This window comes from Plectropomus leopardus, chromosome 8 (assembly GCF_008729295.1).
Source record: "Plectropomus leopardus isolate mb chromosome 8, YSFRI_Pleo_2.0, whole genome shotgun sequence".
In the NCBI taxonomy this organism is placed as follows: Eukaryota; Metazoa; Chordata; class Actinopteri; order Perciformes; family Serranidae; genus Plectropomus; species Plectropomus leopardus.
In genome coordinates this window covers 29,051,130-29,069,860 of record NC_056470.1, presented here as the reverse complement: position 1 = coordinate 29,069,860, position 18,731 = coordinate 29,051,130, and the positions used below count along the sequence as shown (strand labels likewise).

Sequence of the window (18,731 nt, the reverse complement as noted above, 5' to 3'; positions counted from 1 at the left end):
TGACAAAATAAGCCAACAAAAAAAACCCCACCCATGACAACTATCTCAGAATCGCATATGCATAATGCATTAAAAATACTGTAATTCCATTTATAACATCCCATTATATATGCCTTATATCCGTCTGTCAGTATAAAGACAGATGTGTTAATAAATTGTTGGTAAATGCATTTTGATCCAGATGTTGTGGTCATTTTCTTAATGAACTGAAGAGCAAAAAAATACAACAAAAACATCTTTCAGGATGAGAATACATCAATCATCATCATTCATCATTTATCATTAATAAAACCATTTGTACTCCTACCCACATGTTCTCTCTTTATGTTTCTTATCTTTACTATTTTTCTATGGTGGGTGTCTTCACTGACAAGACGTTGCACAATCATACGTCTCCGTGTTTGTGGACACACCTTCTGTGGTGTCCAATGAGCGGACAGGATCTTAATACAACAGTGATGACGAGGAACAACGAAGAGCCTGAATAAAGATATTTGAATGAACCAGAAATGATGGATGCCGTTAAAAATAAACATTAAAAATAATTGTTGAACATTTTAGATCTGTGTGATGTAACCTGTGATGCATCACATATAAGAGAGACCTCGCAGATTGAGTAAGGGTTGTCTGTTTGAGCTTGTCGTTGGCTAAATTGCAAATAGCTGCAGGCTTCAATGACTGATGGATGAGCCGAAACCATGAAATCATTCACCCACAAGGTGGCAGCTTTGTGCCTGTGTTAAAGTAACCCTAAAATTAACCAAAGAATTACAGATTTGTTTAAATATAATAGTCTGTATAAGGAAAATATGTAAAAACTCCATACACGTTGTCTCTCTGATGAGCTTAAATAGTTTTTGACTCTTTTTATATTAGCAGAAACAGGTTAGAGCATCTTTAATATTAATTTGGAAATATTTAATCAAGCTGCTGATTGCGTAAATTAGTTGAACATGCAGAGGAAAGTCTAATTATGTAATTATTATTATCTGATTTCCAAATGGGAAAAGTGAAAATTGCGAGTAGCAACATTAATTTCGAGAGATGCTACAGTATAACCGGAAACGCTGTTTTTCCAAAATAAAACCTTGAATTATGTGTTCGTCCTCTTCAACGAGGAGCTGGGTGTACTGTACTGGGTGTAACAGTAGAAATCAGAAATCAAATCTAAATTAGCTTTATCATTATGCTATTTAGCCTAATTACAATAACAAATAAACCTCTGGTACCAGTCGAGCTTGTGTCATAGGAGACTCCAAAATTTTTAACAGTCAGATGTCTGAGAGGTTTTTCATGCTTTCATGTGGTAGGCAGACCTCTTTGTAGGGTTAAGAACAGGTTTCTCTTTGAAGTCATATGCACAGTAATGCCTATAACAAGCTACAATTTACAGGCAATGTGTTTAGTAAAGTTATTCTTTAGACTTCACAATAGATATTGATGATTACTCTGCTTAAAATAACTTTACATGAAGTTTGGCTCTTGAGAAACTAACTTATACAGTTAAAAAGAAAGTCTCAGAGTTTAATAACATTTGGAAAAGGTTTTTGAAATTTGTTAGACATGGTGATATTAAAGGGGCATTAGAGTAGTGAGGTAACGCTGGAAATGTCATTTTATTGTGAGGAATGTACATAACATAATGCATTGATGCTATATTTATATACTTTTTAAATTTTATTTATTGCAAATTTTTCTTTTAAATTATTTAATTTTTGTTAAACTTCCTGTAGTTTGTTGTTGTTATTGTAATTTATTTCGACACTACCATATATTTCCTTAGGGGGGAAAGTTTATACATCGTCGTATTTTTAAATGTATAACTGCATAAAAGTAATAAATATATGTTTGTTTGTTTTTAATGTTTCTTGAATCATCAAAGGTGAACGAAAGGGTTTTATTTTGGAAATGATGACAGGAAGTCACTTCCAATCAGTGTTAGACACTGCTGGTCACTTTCTGCCCTCTTTCTCTGCGCGCATTTTGGCAAAGTTTCAGTCCTGAGGATGAAGAGCAACCAGTCTAATCTCTCCAGTGAGCTGTGAGGACTGAAGACTTTACAACAAATTTGTTCCAACAACATGATCATTTTGAACTAAAGAAGCAGCTATTTTTTCTCCTAAAATAAGAAGAGAAAGAGTCATGATGAACAGAGACGGAGACAAGAGCGCAAAGTCTGCGCTCCGGAGCCAGAAACAGCCCAGAGCGCAGCAGCAAGTTTCTGCCCAGAAAAAAAGGAAAGATCCGGGTGGTAAAGATGCTCAGAGCGGCTCTCAATCAGGTCAGTGCGACTCTGAGAAAGACGTGAAATCAGCGGGGCAGCTGGGAAAACGACCGGGGAAACTGTCATTAGGTGTCACGGTGGAGTGTCCCGGCGCGCAGAGGAAACTGTCCGATGCCAGCAACACATCAGAGGACCTGAGCAAAGACTCCGGCTGCCTGTCCGGGAAAGTGTCCTCCTCAGACAGCAGCTCAGAAATATCAGACTGCCCCTCGGAGGGCAACAATAAGCAGGACTCTCCGAGCAGCGACAATGATTTAAGCTGGATAGACGCGGGAGCTTATTTGAGCTCGGACAGTGAGGGGAAAGACGACGGCACACCGTGCGTAAAGGTGCCGATGGACACCTGCGCTCTGCAGTCGGATGCTGCCGGAGCGGGTCTCGGTTTGTTTAACTCCTCGGGGGCGTTTATGGATCTCATGATGGGAGAGACGACCGACGACCTGGTGAGGGAGGTGGAAGATCTGAGATCAGAGAACGAGTACTTGAAAGTAAGTTTAATTTTAATCTAATTTCCTTAATTTAGTCTCCGGGAGGTTTGCGTTTAATTTCCCACATATTAGTACTAATATGTTGTATGTTGCTTCTTTGTGAGATCTATAAGAAGCCCTCTGTCTCTGAACATCAGAGCTGATTTTCTGTAAATCCTCTTGACAGTCTTCGTTAGAGACTTGAGGACAAGTGAAGGGAAGCTCTCATGCAAGAATCAACAGTCTCAAGGGACACGACTTATCTCTGGCACCATCAGAAGTATTTTCCATGTTTTGTGGGAGTAAAATAGCTATATGGAAGACAAAGTCTGATATGAAAACCAGAGAAAAAGCCAAGACAAACAAACATAAACACTGATCTTCTACTGATGTAATTGAAATGTAGGAAATGTAGGAATTAAGAATTCAAAGCTGCGACTTTCATCTGTTTGTTGACATTTATTTAAGCAATAATTAAAGGTTTGTCACCTACTGTGTGTCACTGAGATGATGTGTCTCCAAGTTTGATGTGTAAGCCCCATAGGTCACCAGGCCTATATCACTTAACCATTACATCAATGTTTTTACAGTAAAAAAAGTGAATTCGGATATTTAAAAAGTGAAAACTAAACCAATCAGAAGGTACAGTGGGCAGGTGAATTTGATTTAATTTTGCATTTAAAGGGGCACTCAAATTATGAGTTGATTTTTTTAGGAGAGATATTTCAGAAAAAACAAGTTCAAAATCAAAACCGCAGTGGCTGGAAAACCTGGCTTTTACTCCAAAGCGCTGGATACTTCATTTCCCATAATGCAACTGGACAGCACTTTTAACTAGGCCCCCTCGCCTCCTAATTTTCCTCTTCTTTTAAACTCTACACCAACAGTTTGTTAGACTGACAGCCTTTTTAAAAAAAAACTTAAAGCCCAAACTGAGATTGACCTTGATGAAATCATTATGAAGTCAAGGTTACTTGACATAATCAAAACCAGATTCCCTGATAGCTGTATTTCTGTGCTGTTTGTCTCAGGATGAGGTGGAGGAGCTTCGCTGTGAGATGTTGGAAATGCGTGACATGTTCCAGGAGGAGGAGGTATACCAGCTGCAGGAGCTGCGGCTGCAGCTGGAGCAGGCCAACAAGACCTGTCGCATCCTGCAGTACCGCCTCCGCAAGGCCGAGCGCCGCAGTATCCGGGTGGCTCAGACGGGACAAGTAGACGGGGAGCTGGTCCGGAGCCTGGAGCATGATATCAAGGTCAGAGGTCATGACAGTTTCTCCTCTTCTTTTGACATGGTATGGTTTTGTTGAAACTTGCTCACCGCCAACGAAGAGTAAATTCTCCGAAATTGGCTTTTGACTGAATCACTGCTTTTCCAGTTGGAGTGTAATCTGTTGACAGCAGCTTGAGTCACGACTGTTCACTGCGCTGTAAAATACTTCCTGATGTTTGACAGCACCACAAAAATTTCATTAGTTGGAAATGTCTTCATCATGCATCCTGTTTATATTTTTGTCATACCACGGTGTAATTATGTGGTGAGTTGTTCTCCGTGAGTAGGAAACATAAGAGAGTAATCTCCATCAGAACCACGGCAGGTCAAACACTCTGTTGTTAAATGAGACTTTGTGGTGGCAGCCAGACTCGGTTTCTGTGAGCCGAGCTGTGCATGATGGTGGTGGTGGTGTAGGATTCCCAACAGCCTCGCCCTCTAACACACGCATGCACTCATATGGTGAATTCCTGTCAAAGCATTTCCACTTTTACAACTCTGGGAAGGAGGTGAAATCAGGGCCAGAAGATTTATTCACAGCACTGTGCCTGAGCTCATGAGCCTCTGTTTGGAACAACTGTTAACATTCGCTGTTGGAAAGTCATTCAAAAGGCTACAAAGAGGCTAAAAATTAGACGCACGACGAGATGAAAAAACAAGATGCACAATGACAACAAATAGATGCAAAATGAGAAGCAAAACTACCAAAAGAGACAAAAAACTATCTGGAAAAATCACATAACTGTCACAGAAACACAAAACTATCACCAAATGAATTGTTAAAAAAAAAAACAAAACACAAAGAAAGACAGAACTATTACCAAAAGACACAAAACAACCAAAAAGAGACACATAATCACCAAAAAAGGGCAAAACTATCAAATACACAAAACCATCTCCAAAAGATACAAAACTACCACAGAGATGCAAAACTATTACCAAAGATGCAAAACCACCACAAAGAAATGCAAAACAGTCACCAAAAGATGCAAAACTATCACCAGAAGATACAAACCTACTACAAAAGGAAGGCAAAACCATCATCAAAAACTTAACTGCCACAGAGAAACGCTTAACAATCACCAAAAGATGCAAACACCATCACATGGAAACACAAAACTATCACAAAGAGATGCAAAACTATCACTGAAAGATGCAAAAAGACACAAAACTGCCTCTAAAAGATGCAAAACTATTACAAATACATTAAACTATCATCAAAAAACGCACAACTACTACAAGGACATAAAACTGTCCCCAGAGGATGCAAAACTACCACAAAGAGATGCAAAACTATTACCAAAAGATGCTAGATGACCACAAAGAGATTCTTTGAGGGTCATTCTGTCTTTGAGTCTTGCTATTGTGTAGGAGGGGTGGGGGCCCTTCTGTATATCGGTTCCCCAGGGCCTATCCTCTCTTTGTTGAGTCCATGATTGGATCTACACTAACCTCCTGATGGCTTTGTTTGCAGGTTGCAAAGAGCGTGTCCCTCCGGCTGTACAACGAGCTGGAGGTGGTGCAGAAGAAGAAATCCCAGTTGGAGTGGGAAAATGAGGCACTACGTGAGAAGACTCAGGAACTGGAGGTGGCCAAGCAGGTCTTACAGGCTGAGGTGGAGAAAGTCAAAGAGGTGTGACATTAAAAAACAAAAAAAATAACATTAAAACCCCCCTCCTCCAGTCAAAAAAATGTTACTTATGTTACTTTACTGTGATGTCTTAGCCTCACTGTGCAGGATGATGGAGGTCACAGAGTATTTTTAAATGTCCTAAACAAGTCTGAAGGGGATCTTAAATAAATGTGTATATTGGGTCAAGACATTCAGGCTAAATCTTGACAGAAACATAAGCTGCTGCCACCGACAGCCTTCACGAACCTCCATCCCTCTAGTCAGGAATCCTCTCCATTTCTGCCGCTACACAGCTGCACCCATCCCGGCCAGTTGTCACCCTCATCCCTCAGTCACCCTGATGTCGGTCGACACATGACCCGGGTGCAGATCAATGATATGAGAGGCGGGCCAGCAGCTGCCTGGTGCCTGGGCCGGGTGAAGCAGCCTGGTATGCTGAAGCCTGAACTCCAGGCACAGCTGATCTCCTCACAGAGAAAAGGGAGAGAGAGATTACAAAAATAGACTTGCTTTCTCTCTTTCTGCCCCTATTAAGCCAAGCTAAATCTGGATCAGCGTGCATTATGGCATTCAAATTGGTGTTTGTGCGCTGACATACTGACCTACAACCGTCCCAAAACATGCTTTTATCATACGGTGGCTACCACACCCTGAAAGTGTTTGAATTTCCAGTCCACCTTTTATTCATGCAGCCACTCCTGCCTCGATGGTTCCTGCGATAACGGTCGTGCAATTCAGTGACACGTGTTTGGTTTAATCCAGGATTCGGTGCTTTGGCAGGAGCTCAGTCTGGCCCAGTCATCGGAGGCAGCTGCTAGTCTCTTTGATCCCAGCAGGGAAATCCACTTAGATTACCTAATCTAAGGGTTCAAAACATAGTCTAGAGGGACGTGAAGGAGGATGAACATTTCAGAGACTCACACTGCAACTGGACTGTCTGTGACCCTGTTTGTCGGACGCTGAATAGTAATTTAATACTGTAAGGTCACCATGTAGCTGCAGATGCCCGAAGAATAACGAAACCATGAGTAAGGACTAAAACTGTACTTTCATTTTGAAATGAAACACAAATTAGGGCAATTTTCCATTTCAAGAAAAATGCTGAAGTTTATCTCCATCATTTCAGGTCACTAACAGTATCGACTCAGCCTCCAAACCCACTGACCTTGAACTGAAAACACTGAGACCCACTCCTTCTGTTTGCCACTTGTGGCCCATAGAAGAATAACTATTATTAACACGGTGACATCCTGTCTAGTGTCTCAGAGCGACACAAAGCTCCCAGACAGAAACTTACATTCCTCTCATGCTCAGACTTACAAATGCACTCAGTCATGTAGAAAAGCGAAGGAGTCTGAGGTGAGAAAAAGGTTGGAGCCAATCAGACCATGGGCACTTTTTGCATTTTAGGCATCTATGAATGTAGCACAATGGCATAATGAACTGTTTAAATTATATTTATCTAAAGAAACAGTTTGGCTTGATATTTTGATTTGGGGAAATACATCATGTCCTTGGTTGCAAAGAGTTAGAGGAGAGGATACTAGGGTTTAGCTGAAAGCTCAGATGAAACTAGTGCCTGGTATAGATAATGTACTTTTATGGAGTATTATCCAAATATAATGTGTCAATGTCCACACTCGAGATGAAGGAAAATCCTCATTTTGCGAGCTGTGTTCAATTTATTCTTGTGATTAAAAAATGATCTGACGCTCAGTTTTGGGGCTGCTCTGTAAATAGTTGTCGATTAAATAGTAAATATAGCAACTTCTGATTAATCTATATAAATTTCAGGCATAAAATAACAACTTCCGGTTAGTCCCCACCCACTTTTTAAATTCAAACTCTGCAAATTTTGAGTACGAATATAGATGATAGTCAATTATGGATAGTTACTCTGATAAATATAGATACAGAAAATAATAGTGTACTTGCTCATCCCTAGAAGATACCACTCTCATGTTTGTCAAATTGCCATCCGCCACGTATTGATTTTATATTTTTGGAGCTGGACTGTTCTTTAGGAGTGCTTTTGGAATATCTAGTATATACACACTGTTTTATTTCACCACATTCTTGGAGCACAGAGCATACTCTGGGCACAGATGGAGCAGCAGAGGCTCAGTGAGAGTGAAACTTTACAGGCCATTGCACTGCGAAATATTGCCAAATTAATGACATTTTGCTAATCGATAATGTTGCAATATTAACCATAAATAAGTTCTTCACTGCTCTAAAACAGTAGCTACTAGTGGTTGCATGGTGCAGCTTGCTGCTTAGGCTACTGTTTAGAGCAATGAAGAATCGATTTCTGGGAAAACTGCCATTTTTGAAATACTTACAGTTATAATTAAGTTTGTTAATGAATGACATGGTATTGGATTGGTGCACAGACTTGAGTACTCGCAAATACCCGATCCAGTATTAAGTAGTGTTGGGAGGGATCTCTGTTACTAATATCAGTTTCGAAACAACTCTCCAAACAAGATTTATGTCTTAATTAGTGGACTTTAGAGGTTCTGGCAGGAAACAGAGCCAAGCTGACCATCTCTGCGCTTCATATTGAACAGACAGATATGAGCGTGGTATCCATCTTCTCATTACACTCTTTACCCAAAATGTAGAACTGTTCCTTTTACTGTATTTGTATGCACACGTATCTCTTTGAGTTTTGGACTTCACTGAGGTCTCTATACAGTATATCACATTTTTGGAAGGCAGATAAGAAAAAACATCTCAGAAGGTGTAGCCAAGTCAGCATGTCATTTAACTTTACATAATTGAGATATTTGAAGTAATTCACATAGCTTATCTGTGAGAAGTTTCTCAGATAGATCTGTTTTTGTGTGTATTGCACCCTTCATAAACCTCTTTGTTGTGTTATTATCTTTCAGGGCACGCTAAAAAAAAAAAAGCATCCGATCATCAGCCAGTAGAGCTGAGAGGAGGCTCTCTCAGCAGATCGAGGTTTGCAATAATTCAAGTCTGATTTCAAATGTGGCTGTACTGATAAAGAATTGCATAGTAAAGCTTATGTTATTTATCATCTTTGTCAGAATCAAATTCATTGTTGTTTGTTTGTCTAAAAGGATGACAGCGCTGATCTCAGGTGCCAACTCCACTTTGCCAAAGAAGAATTATCTCTCATGTGCAAGAAGCTCACCAAGTTGGTATCAGAGAGCGAGGGCATGCGTGAGGAGCTGGCCAAGTACCACTCGGCCTATGGCGACATTGACGCCACCCAATCGCCTGAGGGCAAGCAAAACTCTTCCCACGGCAGGCAGTCAGAGGTCAAAGTTCACCTGAAGCTGGTGGAAGAGGAGGCCACGCTCCTGAGCCGGCGCATCGTCGAACTGGAGGGTGGAGAACCGCGGACTGCGAGCAGAAATGGGCGACCTGAGAGAGAAAATGGGAAGAGGAGGAGCAGAGGAGGAAGAAGAAGAGAGTCGGGATGTTGTGGAGGGAAATCAGTCAGTGTCCACGCCTGTGAAGGACAGAGAGGGAAGTTTGAATATAGGATGCACATCGTACGCGCAGGGTCACGACAAGGTGGCAGAGAAAGGTCAAAGTGATGTTGGGACTTCATCGCAGACTGATGGGACGATTACTGCATGTCATATTACTCGAGAGGGTCCTGTGGGTGGTGAGTGGGACCCTTCAGACAGTCATGAGAGTGATAACAACAAAAAACCTGAAAGAGGTCTTCAAGGAATGACGGTGAAAGACTATGAAACTCTTCTAGCTCTCAGAGATCATTCCTGTGTTTTGAGTTCAGCCATCCAGCTCCTGACAATGCCACCAAAAAAACGGCCACCGCTCATCTACCTCATGTGCTTTTACCTCTCCGACAGAGGGAGACTTGAACGGCAAGGCACAGAAGATATTCCCACCAGGGCCAGAGGCTTTGGAGCTTCTACAGGCCATGCTTTTGGCTTTCATCGGGAGGGTGGAGACACTTCTAAAAGGGAGAAGATTTAGGAAAAGTCTCCAATCACAAAGACGGACATGTTCAGGATTCCTGCACTTTCCCGTCTCTGTCTGGAGCCTATAATCTCAAAGAGGTCATCAAGTAAAAGGGAGCGTGGAGAAGACCTCTGCACCTCGGAGGAGATAGAAAAACAAATGAGGCAACCAATGTCATTGCAATCTGACCTCATCCACAACTGTAGGGACCCCAAAATGCGACTGTCGCTGCAGATTCTGTGGATCCTTCATCAGTGGTGTCAAGTGAAAGGACCCATGCTGGGGGAAAAAGAGGTAAAATTTAAGCTGCTGATACTGAACCCTTTTACACCTGGATCAACATCAGCCATCTTGTGCCATATTCAGACACCTCTCACTAGCATTTAAACCTCTGAAACTCTAGAAAATTGGTTTCAACTCTTTCAGAAACATAAAAAAACCTAACGATGAGCATCTTGGCTAAAAAATATCCTAAAAAACTGAAAAAAAAAAGTAAGAGGTGGCAAGTAAATGATCCATAAAATTCTATATATATACATATACACACACACATATATACAGTGTGTATATATATATATATACATACACATATACACACACACACACATATATGCAGTGTATATATATATATATTATATATATATATATATATATATATATATATATATATATATATATACTTTGTACATACATAAACATAAATGCACTATATATAACTTTTTACAAATTTCTGGCTCAGTATGGGGCCATTTTTTGTTAAGCTGCTCATCTTATTCTCCCATGTATTAAGAGAAAGAAATGAGAGTTAAAGAAGAAAAAAGTTTTTATATATGTAAATATTTTTTTTTTATTCAGGGTAAAGACAAAAACATGTCCGTGCTGCGGGGGTTGTTGCAAGACCTGGTTGCAGAGCTTCGGGATGAGGGAATTGAAACTGACAGTGAAGTCAAGGCCACGCAGGGCAAAGCAGCTGAGGTAAGGACGGTGTTTACCCTTCAGGCATGTGTTTCTCCTGCTGTGTGCGAGGCTGTGCGATACAGCGGGAAGTCCTGCCGTTGATCCGTCTCCTTGGTCGCACGTCCTCCTGACACAACAGGCATCATGAAAAAGACCGATGCCAGAGTATTTAGGCTAATCTCTTGTAAGGGGCTGCAGCCAAATGGGACAGGCATGTTCAAATCTGCTGCATGAAAACACTCAACTGATTCTCTGCATTGTGTCCAGACCTGATGCATCAATGTAAAATCCTCAGTTGTACGACTCCTTAACTGCTTTTTCCACGTTTGGTAAAAATGCAAATAGAAAGTTTTAGTATACATCTGATAAGAAATGTAATCTAACATTTGAGCTGTTGCCACTGAACTGTTGATGTGCCTTTTGCACAGCATGGCTCAAGATCTGCTTTGAAGGACCGGATTTATTTCTTTAATGGTTGTTTTTCCGTCTTATTCCTCTGGCCAGACTGTAATCCCTCCTTTCCTCTGAGGAATGTTTCATATGCCATGGCAAAACAAGAATAAGAGTTTGCAGCTGTGCTAGCAGCCCTCTTAGGCTATACTTGAACTAAATGCAAACATTAGCATGATAACACCAAAATGACAGAGCTAACATGCTGATGCGGCGTTCATTTCATACCAGAGCTGTAATTATGAGTTTCCAACTTGAAAATAGCATTGACATCAACATCCAAATCGTCTGAGCCTCCAGTTTTTGGAAAACACCAATGTATGGCACTTAAAGATACAGTTGGTAACTTTTATTTATGTAGCTTTTTTGTCATATTTGCTGATACTGTCATTCCATACGCATAGTATTACACGAGACAGATCAGTCGAAAAATCAGGTTCCTCCTTCCGATCAGTGTTACTGATGGCATTTTCTGTATCTCGATGAAAATGTGTAGTTATTCGCACAGCATGTAGGTGCAAGGTTAACAAAAAACAGCAAACATGAGGAAAAAGAAAAAAATCTTTCAAAAGTCTTAAAAATGCTCAGATATGGGAAGTGGGATTTCATAAATCTGTTTTTTTCTGACGTTGCATTGTGAAATCTCAGAATAAAATAATTGTTTTTTTTTCATCTTTTTTTGTGTTGTTAAATAATTTAATTATTCTTAAACTCGCAATGATGGTAATTCAAGCAGAGGAATCTCACATGTAGATTGAGAAACACATAAATTGTCCAAAAAAACAGGCCAGAACTGCCAGATATTTCCCTCTTCTGTTGGTAAACTAAACAGATACATATAAGATAATATAAAATGTTAATTGTTGTCGCTGTGCTCCACCCTAAAAGTTATATATTACAAAATTTGATGTTGATAAATTAACTTTTTCACTGGACAAAAAAAGTCACATTTTTGTTAAAATAAAACCTGTTAAAATAAAATCGCCCTTGTTCAATTTTGGTTATGAGAAAATGGGTCTTAAACTTAATTTTGAGTCACATTAAAAAAGTCTTTAAAAGCTCTGAATCTAACTCGCCCTAAGCTGCAGGAACCCTGCATAAATGTTTGTACAAGATGTAAATCCATCCAGTAGTTTTTGAGATAATTCAGTCTGGACCACAGGTGTGCATCCAGGGGCCGACACTGACGTAAATCAATTTACAAGAAACCATTATTTGGCTAATATGTGTTTTTGTCTCTTTTCTCAGAGTGCCATTAGTCGTCTCTTTTATGATGAAGCTGACAGGTGAGTGTTTTTCCAGCTTTCACATCTTGTCCATTGTGTTCATAAAGTCACTGAGGTCATAATTCAGGTATATCACCTGCTGTTTTCACAGAGCGTGCAGCCCGAAAGTGACAAGACTCAGGCGACTGTTTTCTCCACATGGCTGTAAGAGGAAGAACTGGTGCTACGTGAGCCAGGAGGCTGCCCAGCTGGACCGAGAGGACCCCGTTAAGACGTGGGACCATCTAATCATGCCGCTTAGCTTCCCTGATCTCGACTTGGAGCAGATGTCCATGGAGAAGAGCCACACCGCACCAGAGAAGTCTGCCTACCGCATCTACTACAGCCCCCCGTCTGCTCGCAGAGTCCAGCTGGCTCAGCTAAAGCAAAGCCCCGTCGCAGACAGAGAGTCTGTCAACTCTGGCTCTCCGTGGTGCACACCGCCGACCTCCTTCTCTCCGCTCTGTCTGGGCTCAGCTGCCAACCTCAGCGACGACATGAAGGAAATGACGGCCAGCTGGAGGCAGGCGGTGCACGGCAGTTCACAGGACAGGAGAGGCAGGTTCCAGCAGCGGTGGGTCGACGTGGCCTGTTCAGGCACTCAGACTCACATGAGGCCACAGATGGTGAGTGTTGGTCTGCAGACAGATGGGTCGGTCAATGTGAGAAACAGTCCATCCAGAGTCCTGAGCTCCTCCCTGCTCTCCGCCCGCTCACACATCTCCACCTCACTGGACGGGGTCCCCAGCAGAGTCGAGAGGTCCAGAGCCTCCACCTCCTCGCCTAAACTGTACCGGAGACACTCTGCATCCGGCATATCCTCTCCCCCCTCATCCACCACTCTGACCCCTTCCTCCTCCTCCTCCTCGTCGTCATCCACCTCTAGAGATCGAGCACTGTGGAACCTGAACCACCAAAACCACAGCGGCCTCGCATGGACCCGACAAACCAGCCAAAGAGTCAATGCAGGACAGAACCACAGCTCCCTGAGCGGCGCCAAGCCTCCCAGCAAACCTGCGGGCAACAACCGTTACGGCATGGTCACAGAGTTCCTGCGCAGGGTGAGCGGCCGCGCAGAGAAACCAGTAACGGTACAGGGGTCAGGCCAGAAGACGAAGAGCGGTCTGAAGAGCCTGGAACGCGTTCCAACGAGGCCTCCTGCCGCTCCGCTGCACAGGACTGACAGCGTGACGAGGATCGTCAACCAGAGGTTCATGAAGCAGAGAGAGGAGGCCGGCCGGGCTCAGAGGGAGGAGAAGGGGAGCACGCTGAACCACAGTGTCCGACACAGTCCGAGCACCGTCACGACAGAGGTGAGCGTAACAAACAATATGTCTGATATCTGATAAAATACACCTGCTGCCGAGTCATCATGAATATTAAAATCTGGACAAAATAACAGAAACATCATCAGGGCCAATTTCACAAAGATCTTTAATTATTTTTCACTTATTGCCATTTCTGTATTTGACTTTTCCATAAATGGGCTTGCAGAGGTGAGATGCTCTGACTATCAAATTAGGCAATAATAAAAATTCAACATGAGCTCTAGAGCTGCAATAACTTGTATAGTTGATAAATTAGTTAATCTATTCAACAGAAATTTCAATCAAGCATAAATATCAAATGTTTTCTGTTTTTTCTTCTCAATTATGAGGATTTGTGGCTTTATTTCCTTTTTTATTGGGGGGTTTTGACTGTTGGTCAGACAAAACAACCAATTTGAAGACATCACATTCAGGATTCAAAAATTGCAAGGGGGCATTTTTCATTATTTTTGACATTTTCTAGACTTTCTGTTTGCTGCTGCCTTTTATGAAATCATATAATAATTTCTTTCTTCCATTGCACTGTAACTTTTCTGAGAACATTCAGAATTTTGCAGGTTTTCCTGGGATTTTTGCACTGTTTGCTGACTTAACATCTCCTTTTGTCAAAAAAAATCCATGCATATTGCAATGTTTATAGGCATCTTTTTGCGGTAAAATTGCAGAAGCAAGTGAAAATTGCTAAAATATTTTTTTTCCAATGATGTGGATGCAGCAGCCTCTATTGTGGTGATGTGTTTTGTCCTTTGTGTGTTTAAGCCATTCTCCAGGTGTGATTCTCGGTATAAAAGTGTACGTCATTTGTGTTCCACCATAACACTGCATGTGGTGCAAAATGGTTTACTCCTGCTTTCTTGCACTGAAGCATTTCTATTATTTCTGTTCTCTCTCTTTTCTTTCTCTGCACAGGATGGAAACTATGACTGCAGCTCCAGCAGCACTTTGACCTTCTGCTTCGCCCGCTCATCTCGCTCCGCCCAGAGACAAACACCAAACCAGAGCAAACTCCACCGACACAGATACTCGCCTCCAGCGAGCGTGGTCACTGACTCCAACTGTGAGTGAACGGGCGGAGAAACACTGATACTTCTGGACAGCTGAGAGCGGTCAGAGCGACGGGGAAGGGAATTTAAAGTGTAATTCTAAGATGTAAAGCCTGCTTTACTGCAGGATGGTTAAACTGGGAGAACTGGTAGACTGTATGTGGGATGTTTAGGGTTTATAGTATGGCCCTTAAGTTTTCTTTTGGTGCAATTTTTAATTCTCATCTCCTTTTACAGATAAGTTTTATCTTTATTATAATCACAAGAAGCTACAGTGTTGCAAAGTTTAATTCATACTTACTATTTTAAACTTTATGTGAACCTGATTTTGCACTTATAATGTAAACTGAAAGTTAACTTTATATAATCTTTTTAGTATTTTGTAGAGCATAACCTCAATGTTTTATGGAATAAAAACCTAAGATCTGAGCAACAGGATGTATTGTGATCTTATTTATCGACATTTATGTCTAGGCTTCACACCTCACCCTGAAATCTGAATTTATTTAAGATGCAGAAATGTGTTTACTCAAAGAGGCTGCAGGCTGTTACGTCACATGCTCAAAAAAGAAAGAGTAACTGCTAAGTAGTTAATGAGATAAGATTTCCTTGTCTGTCAGGAGCATGATCCTTCTCTCTCGCTCTCCGATTGTGACTCTTCACTTTCACTGTCACTGAAAACCTGTAGCCAGCACATTAAAGTGTAGCGCTTTATTTTGAAACTGTATTGTATACCTGGAATGAGATGTTGATTTGCAGCATGAGCTCAGATTTTCTTGTAGCAGATAAGCTGAAATTCTTTGTCTCCTGTTGGTGGTGGCTGGCAGCTGGCCCACGGTGGTCAAGGACGGAGTCACAATCACATGGTGTCACGTTCCCGGTCAACACACGTGGTCAGCATCTACTGTTACACACACACACACACACAAAACAATGTGGGTTACCTCCCAGTGGAGAGGCTTCAATTCATCATAACCCAGTTTCACAAGATTTGTGAAAAGGTGGCAAAAAAAACCAAAGAAAATAGGGCAGTAAACAACTTTTCAAACAAAGGTATAAAATGATTAGACAAATGTAACATTCGTAAATAATCCTTCCTCATTCACATGCTGCAGTTCACAGTGCTTTCACAGGAATGCAACAAGTGGGCATAATCATAATTTCAAATAATGAGCATGGAAATCTTTAAAAAGAAAAAATAGGGGGAAGCATTTTGTGTGCACTTTTGATATATTCATACTGCAAGTCTGCAGTTATATGGAAAATGGATTTGAGCCAATGCTGGATTATTTACCATACAAGCAAAGCGAGCAACCATCCCACACTGTAAGGTTATTTGACTGATTGTAATTTTCTTCAGGGAATTTTGACAACTTTGTTACTCTAGCTTTTGCTAGAGCTGGGCGATATAAAGACATAACATTGTATCGAGATATGACACTATATTTTATCTTAGATTTTGGATATTGCAGGTTTCCCTCATTTTAAGGCAAGTGGGATTTCAGACTTTTTAAAGACTTTTTCAGTGACACTCGGAATTTTTAGTTTTACCCAAATATTTACTGTAACATAAAACTTGACCTTTTGGTGACATTAATTCAGGTGGCATTCAGTGAAAAAAAAAAGATTCATAAAATCCGACTTCACTTCTTTGCATTTTTAAGACTAAGATTAAAATAAGACATTTTAATAACAATAAAGACCTTATTTTAATATTGATAAAATCAATGTCTTTTAGGACTTTTTTAAGGTCCTTGGGAGCTCTATATTGTTATATTGTGATTGCATTACAGAAAAGTGACATTCTTTTCACAGTTCAACTTGTTTTCATACTTGTCTTTACCCACTAAGTCTTTGTATCTACATTATGACACATTTTTTCCATTAATATTAATATAAACTGTTTTTACTTAAACTCTGTCACCTATGGTCAATAAATGACATGACGCATACATAAAAACATTAAACAATAAATCACTAAATAGAATAATAATGATAAAAAAATACATTAAAAAATGCACAAGCAATTAAAGAAAACAAACAAACAAACAAACAAAATATATTGTCCATATTCCCACACTACTGATTATTGATCAGATATGGAATTGTGTACATTATTGTCACATTAAAGAGGGAATTTAGTAAAAAGAAAAAAGAAAGAAAAAAACTTGTACTCTTCAATTGTGTCTCCCACTTCTAGCATTATGACATGCTTTAAAGAGATTTAAAAATATATTGTGTGTGGTGATATAGCCGAAGAATATTGCAATATAAGCCCATAGCTTATGAGTTTTTGTTTTGTTTTTACCCTCAAATTCTGATTCAAACTTATAACAGAGTATGTTTTCACACACACACACACACACACACATATATATATATATATACTTTATCTGGATCTAAATTCTGCCCCCACATCTTCCTACAGTATGACATGAACCCAGCGATGCATTGCAGTAGCAGAAGTGCCCTGAGGGGGGCGCTACAGATGTAGCTCTGCTCTTTCTGTCAGCTGTTTGCCTTCTTTAACAACATTTGTTGGTGCAAACTAAAAACAATGCAGGAAGTGCTCCTGTGCTCTCATATGCTGCTCTCTAAATTTTCGTGTGTAAGATGAGATGATAGGGTTAAATAAAACCTAAATCAGAGCTGAGATGGAGGCTGTTTTCTTAAGGTTTGATTCTTATGACTTTGAGGCTGATAGGCGGTTTCAGGACGGTCTGAAGGACTTAAAGTGCAGCAGCAGCAGGGAGGAAAACAAACTGCTGGATCTGAAACTCTTCTTTTATAACAGGTATGAAACATCTGTGCAGCCAGCGGTGGACTGTAGCCCGACTGAGTACATTCACTCAAATACTCTGCTCAACAGATTTAAAACTATGTTCTTGTACTCCACTCGAAAGGGAAATATTGCACTTCTTTTTTACTTTACTACATTAATCTGACTGAATACAAAGAAAGATTTTTACATACAGGACGTTTAAGATAAGACAAGAAAATCATTTAGTAATCGCACAATGGGGACATTTTCATTGTTACAGCAGCAAGGTGTGTAAAAACTAAGCAAGCACAAACAGCAATATAAATAGTAAAAAAAAGTGCCAAACTCAACAGTTAAACAATATTTACACATGCACGTGGAAGATCAAGAGCTTATAAAATATGCTATCTTATGAATTAAACTACTACTATTTGTACAGTATTTACAAATAAGTTACAACTGACACTGTGGGTCAAATAATCAGTCAGTTGGCTGACACAATATAAACTGGTTTGATAATAGTTTTAGTCATTTTTCATGCAATAATATTATTCTTTTCCTTTGAATAATTAAAAAAACAATTTCATTTTTTATTTGTTTCAGGGTTCCTGCATACCCTAAAAAAGTCTTAAGAGGCATTTAATTTATTAATATAAAAAAGGCCTTACTTGTTATTACAAATTACTTAAATGTATCTCTCAAAAGTCCTTAACATGCTCAGACACGACGTTGCGCCGTAAAATCTCAAAATAATTGGAGATATATACTTTTTTTTTCAATAAATAAAAAAAAAAAATCCCTTTTTTAAAGTTATTATGATGGGAATCCAAGCAGCTGAATCTCACAGTGGAAAACAAAAAATCACCAAGAAAAGAGAAGTGTCAGATATTTCCCTCTTTTGTTGGTAAACCAAAAAGATTATTTTATGATAATATAATATTTTCATTGTCCATCATGTTTCACTCACAATTTTTTTTTTCTCTCCAACATTTGACATAAATTACTGAACTTCTTCGTGTTTTATGCCATACTAAACATTTGGGCAATATAAATGGTCCTTCAGTTTTGTTTTGTATAAAAAAGTGTCTTAAACTTCATTCCGAGTGGCATTTTAAAAAAAAGTCTTAAATCTAATTTGCCTTAAGCTGCAGGACAAATGTGTTTACTGTGAAAGTGTCACTTTAGACTTCAGGTATTTTTTCCCCTATTAGCAGAATATTTACAAACCCAAACTATCAATTTATTTATGGACAAAATAATCTGCATTAAAAATAAAGCCATTAGTTACAGTCCCAGTGGTGTATTTT

The 18,731-nt window shown here is 39.9% G+C and overlaps 1 protein-coding gene across 1 annotated transcript; it reads left to right on the top strand.

The window, feature by feature from the left end:
• Positions 1–2,022: 2,022 nt before the first annotated feature.
• LOC121946488 lies at positions 2,023–14,951 on the top strand. The gene is given in 12 exon segments (XM_042491069.1): positions 2,023–2,772; positions 3,783–4,007; positions 5,499–5,657; positions 5,868–6,087; positions 8,587–8,624; positions 8,747–9,016; positions 9,018–9,614; positions 9,702–9,914; positions 10,476–10,595; positions 12,276–12,313; positions 12,405–13,605; positions 14,530–14,951. Coding segments are annotated over 12 exon segments (3,867 nt in total). The 5' UTR covers positions 2,023–2,142; the 3' UTR covers positions 14,686–14,951.
• The last annotated feature ends 3,780 nt before the right edge of the window (positions 14,952–18,731 follow it).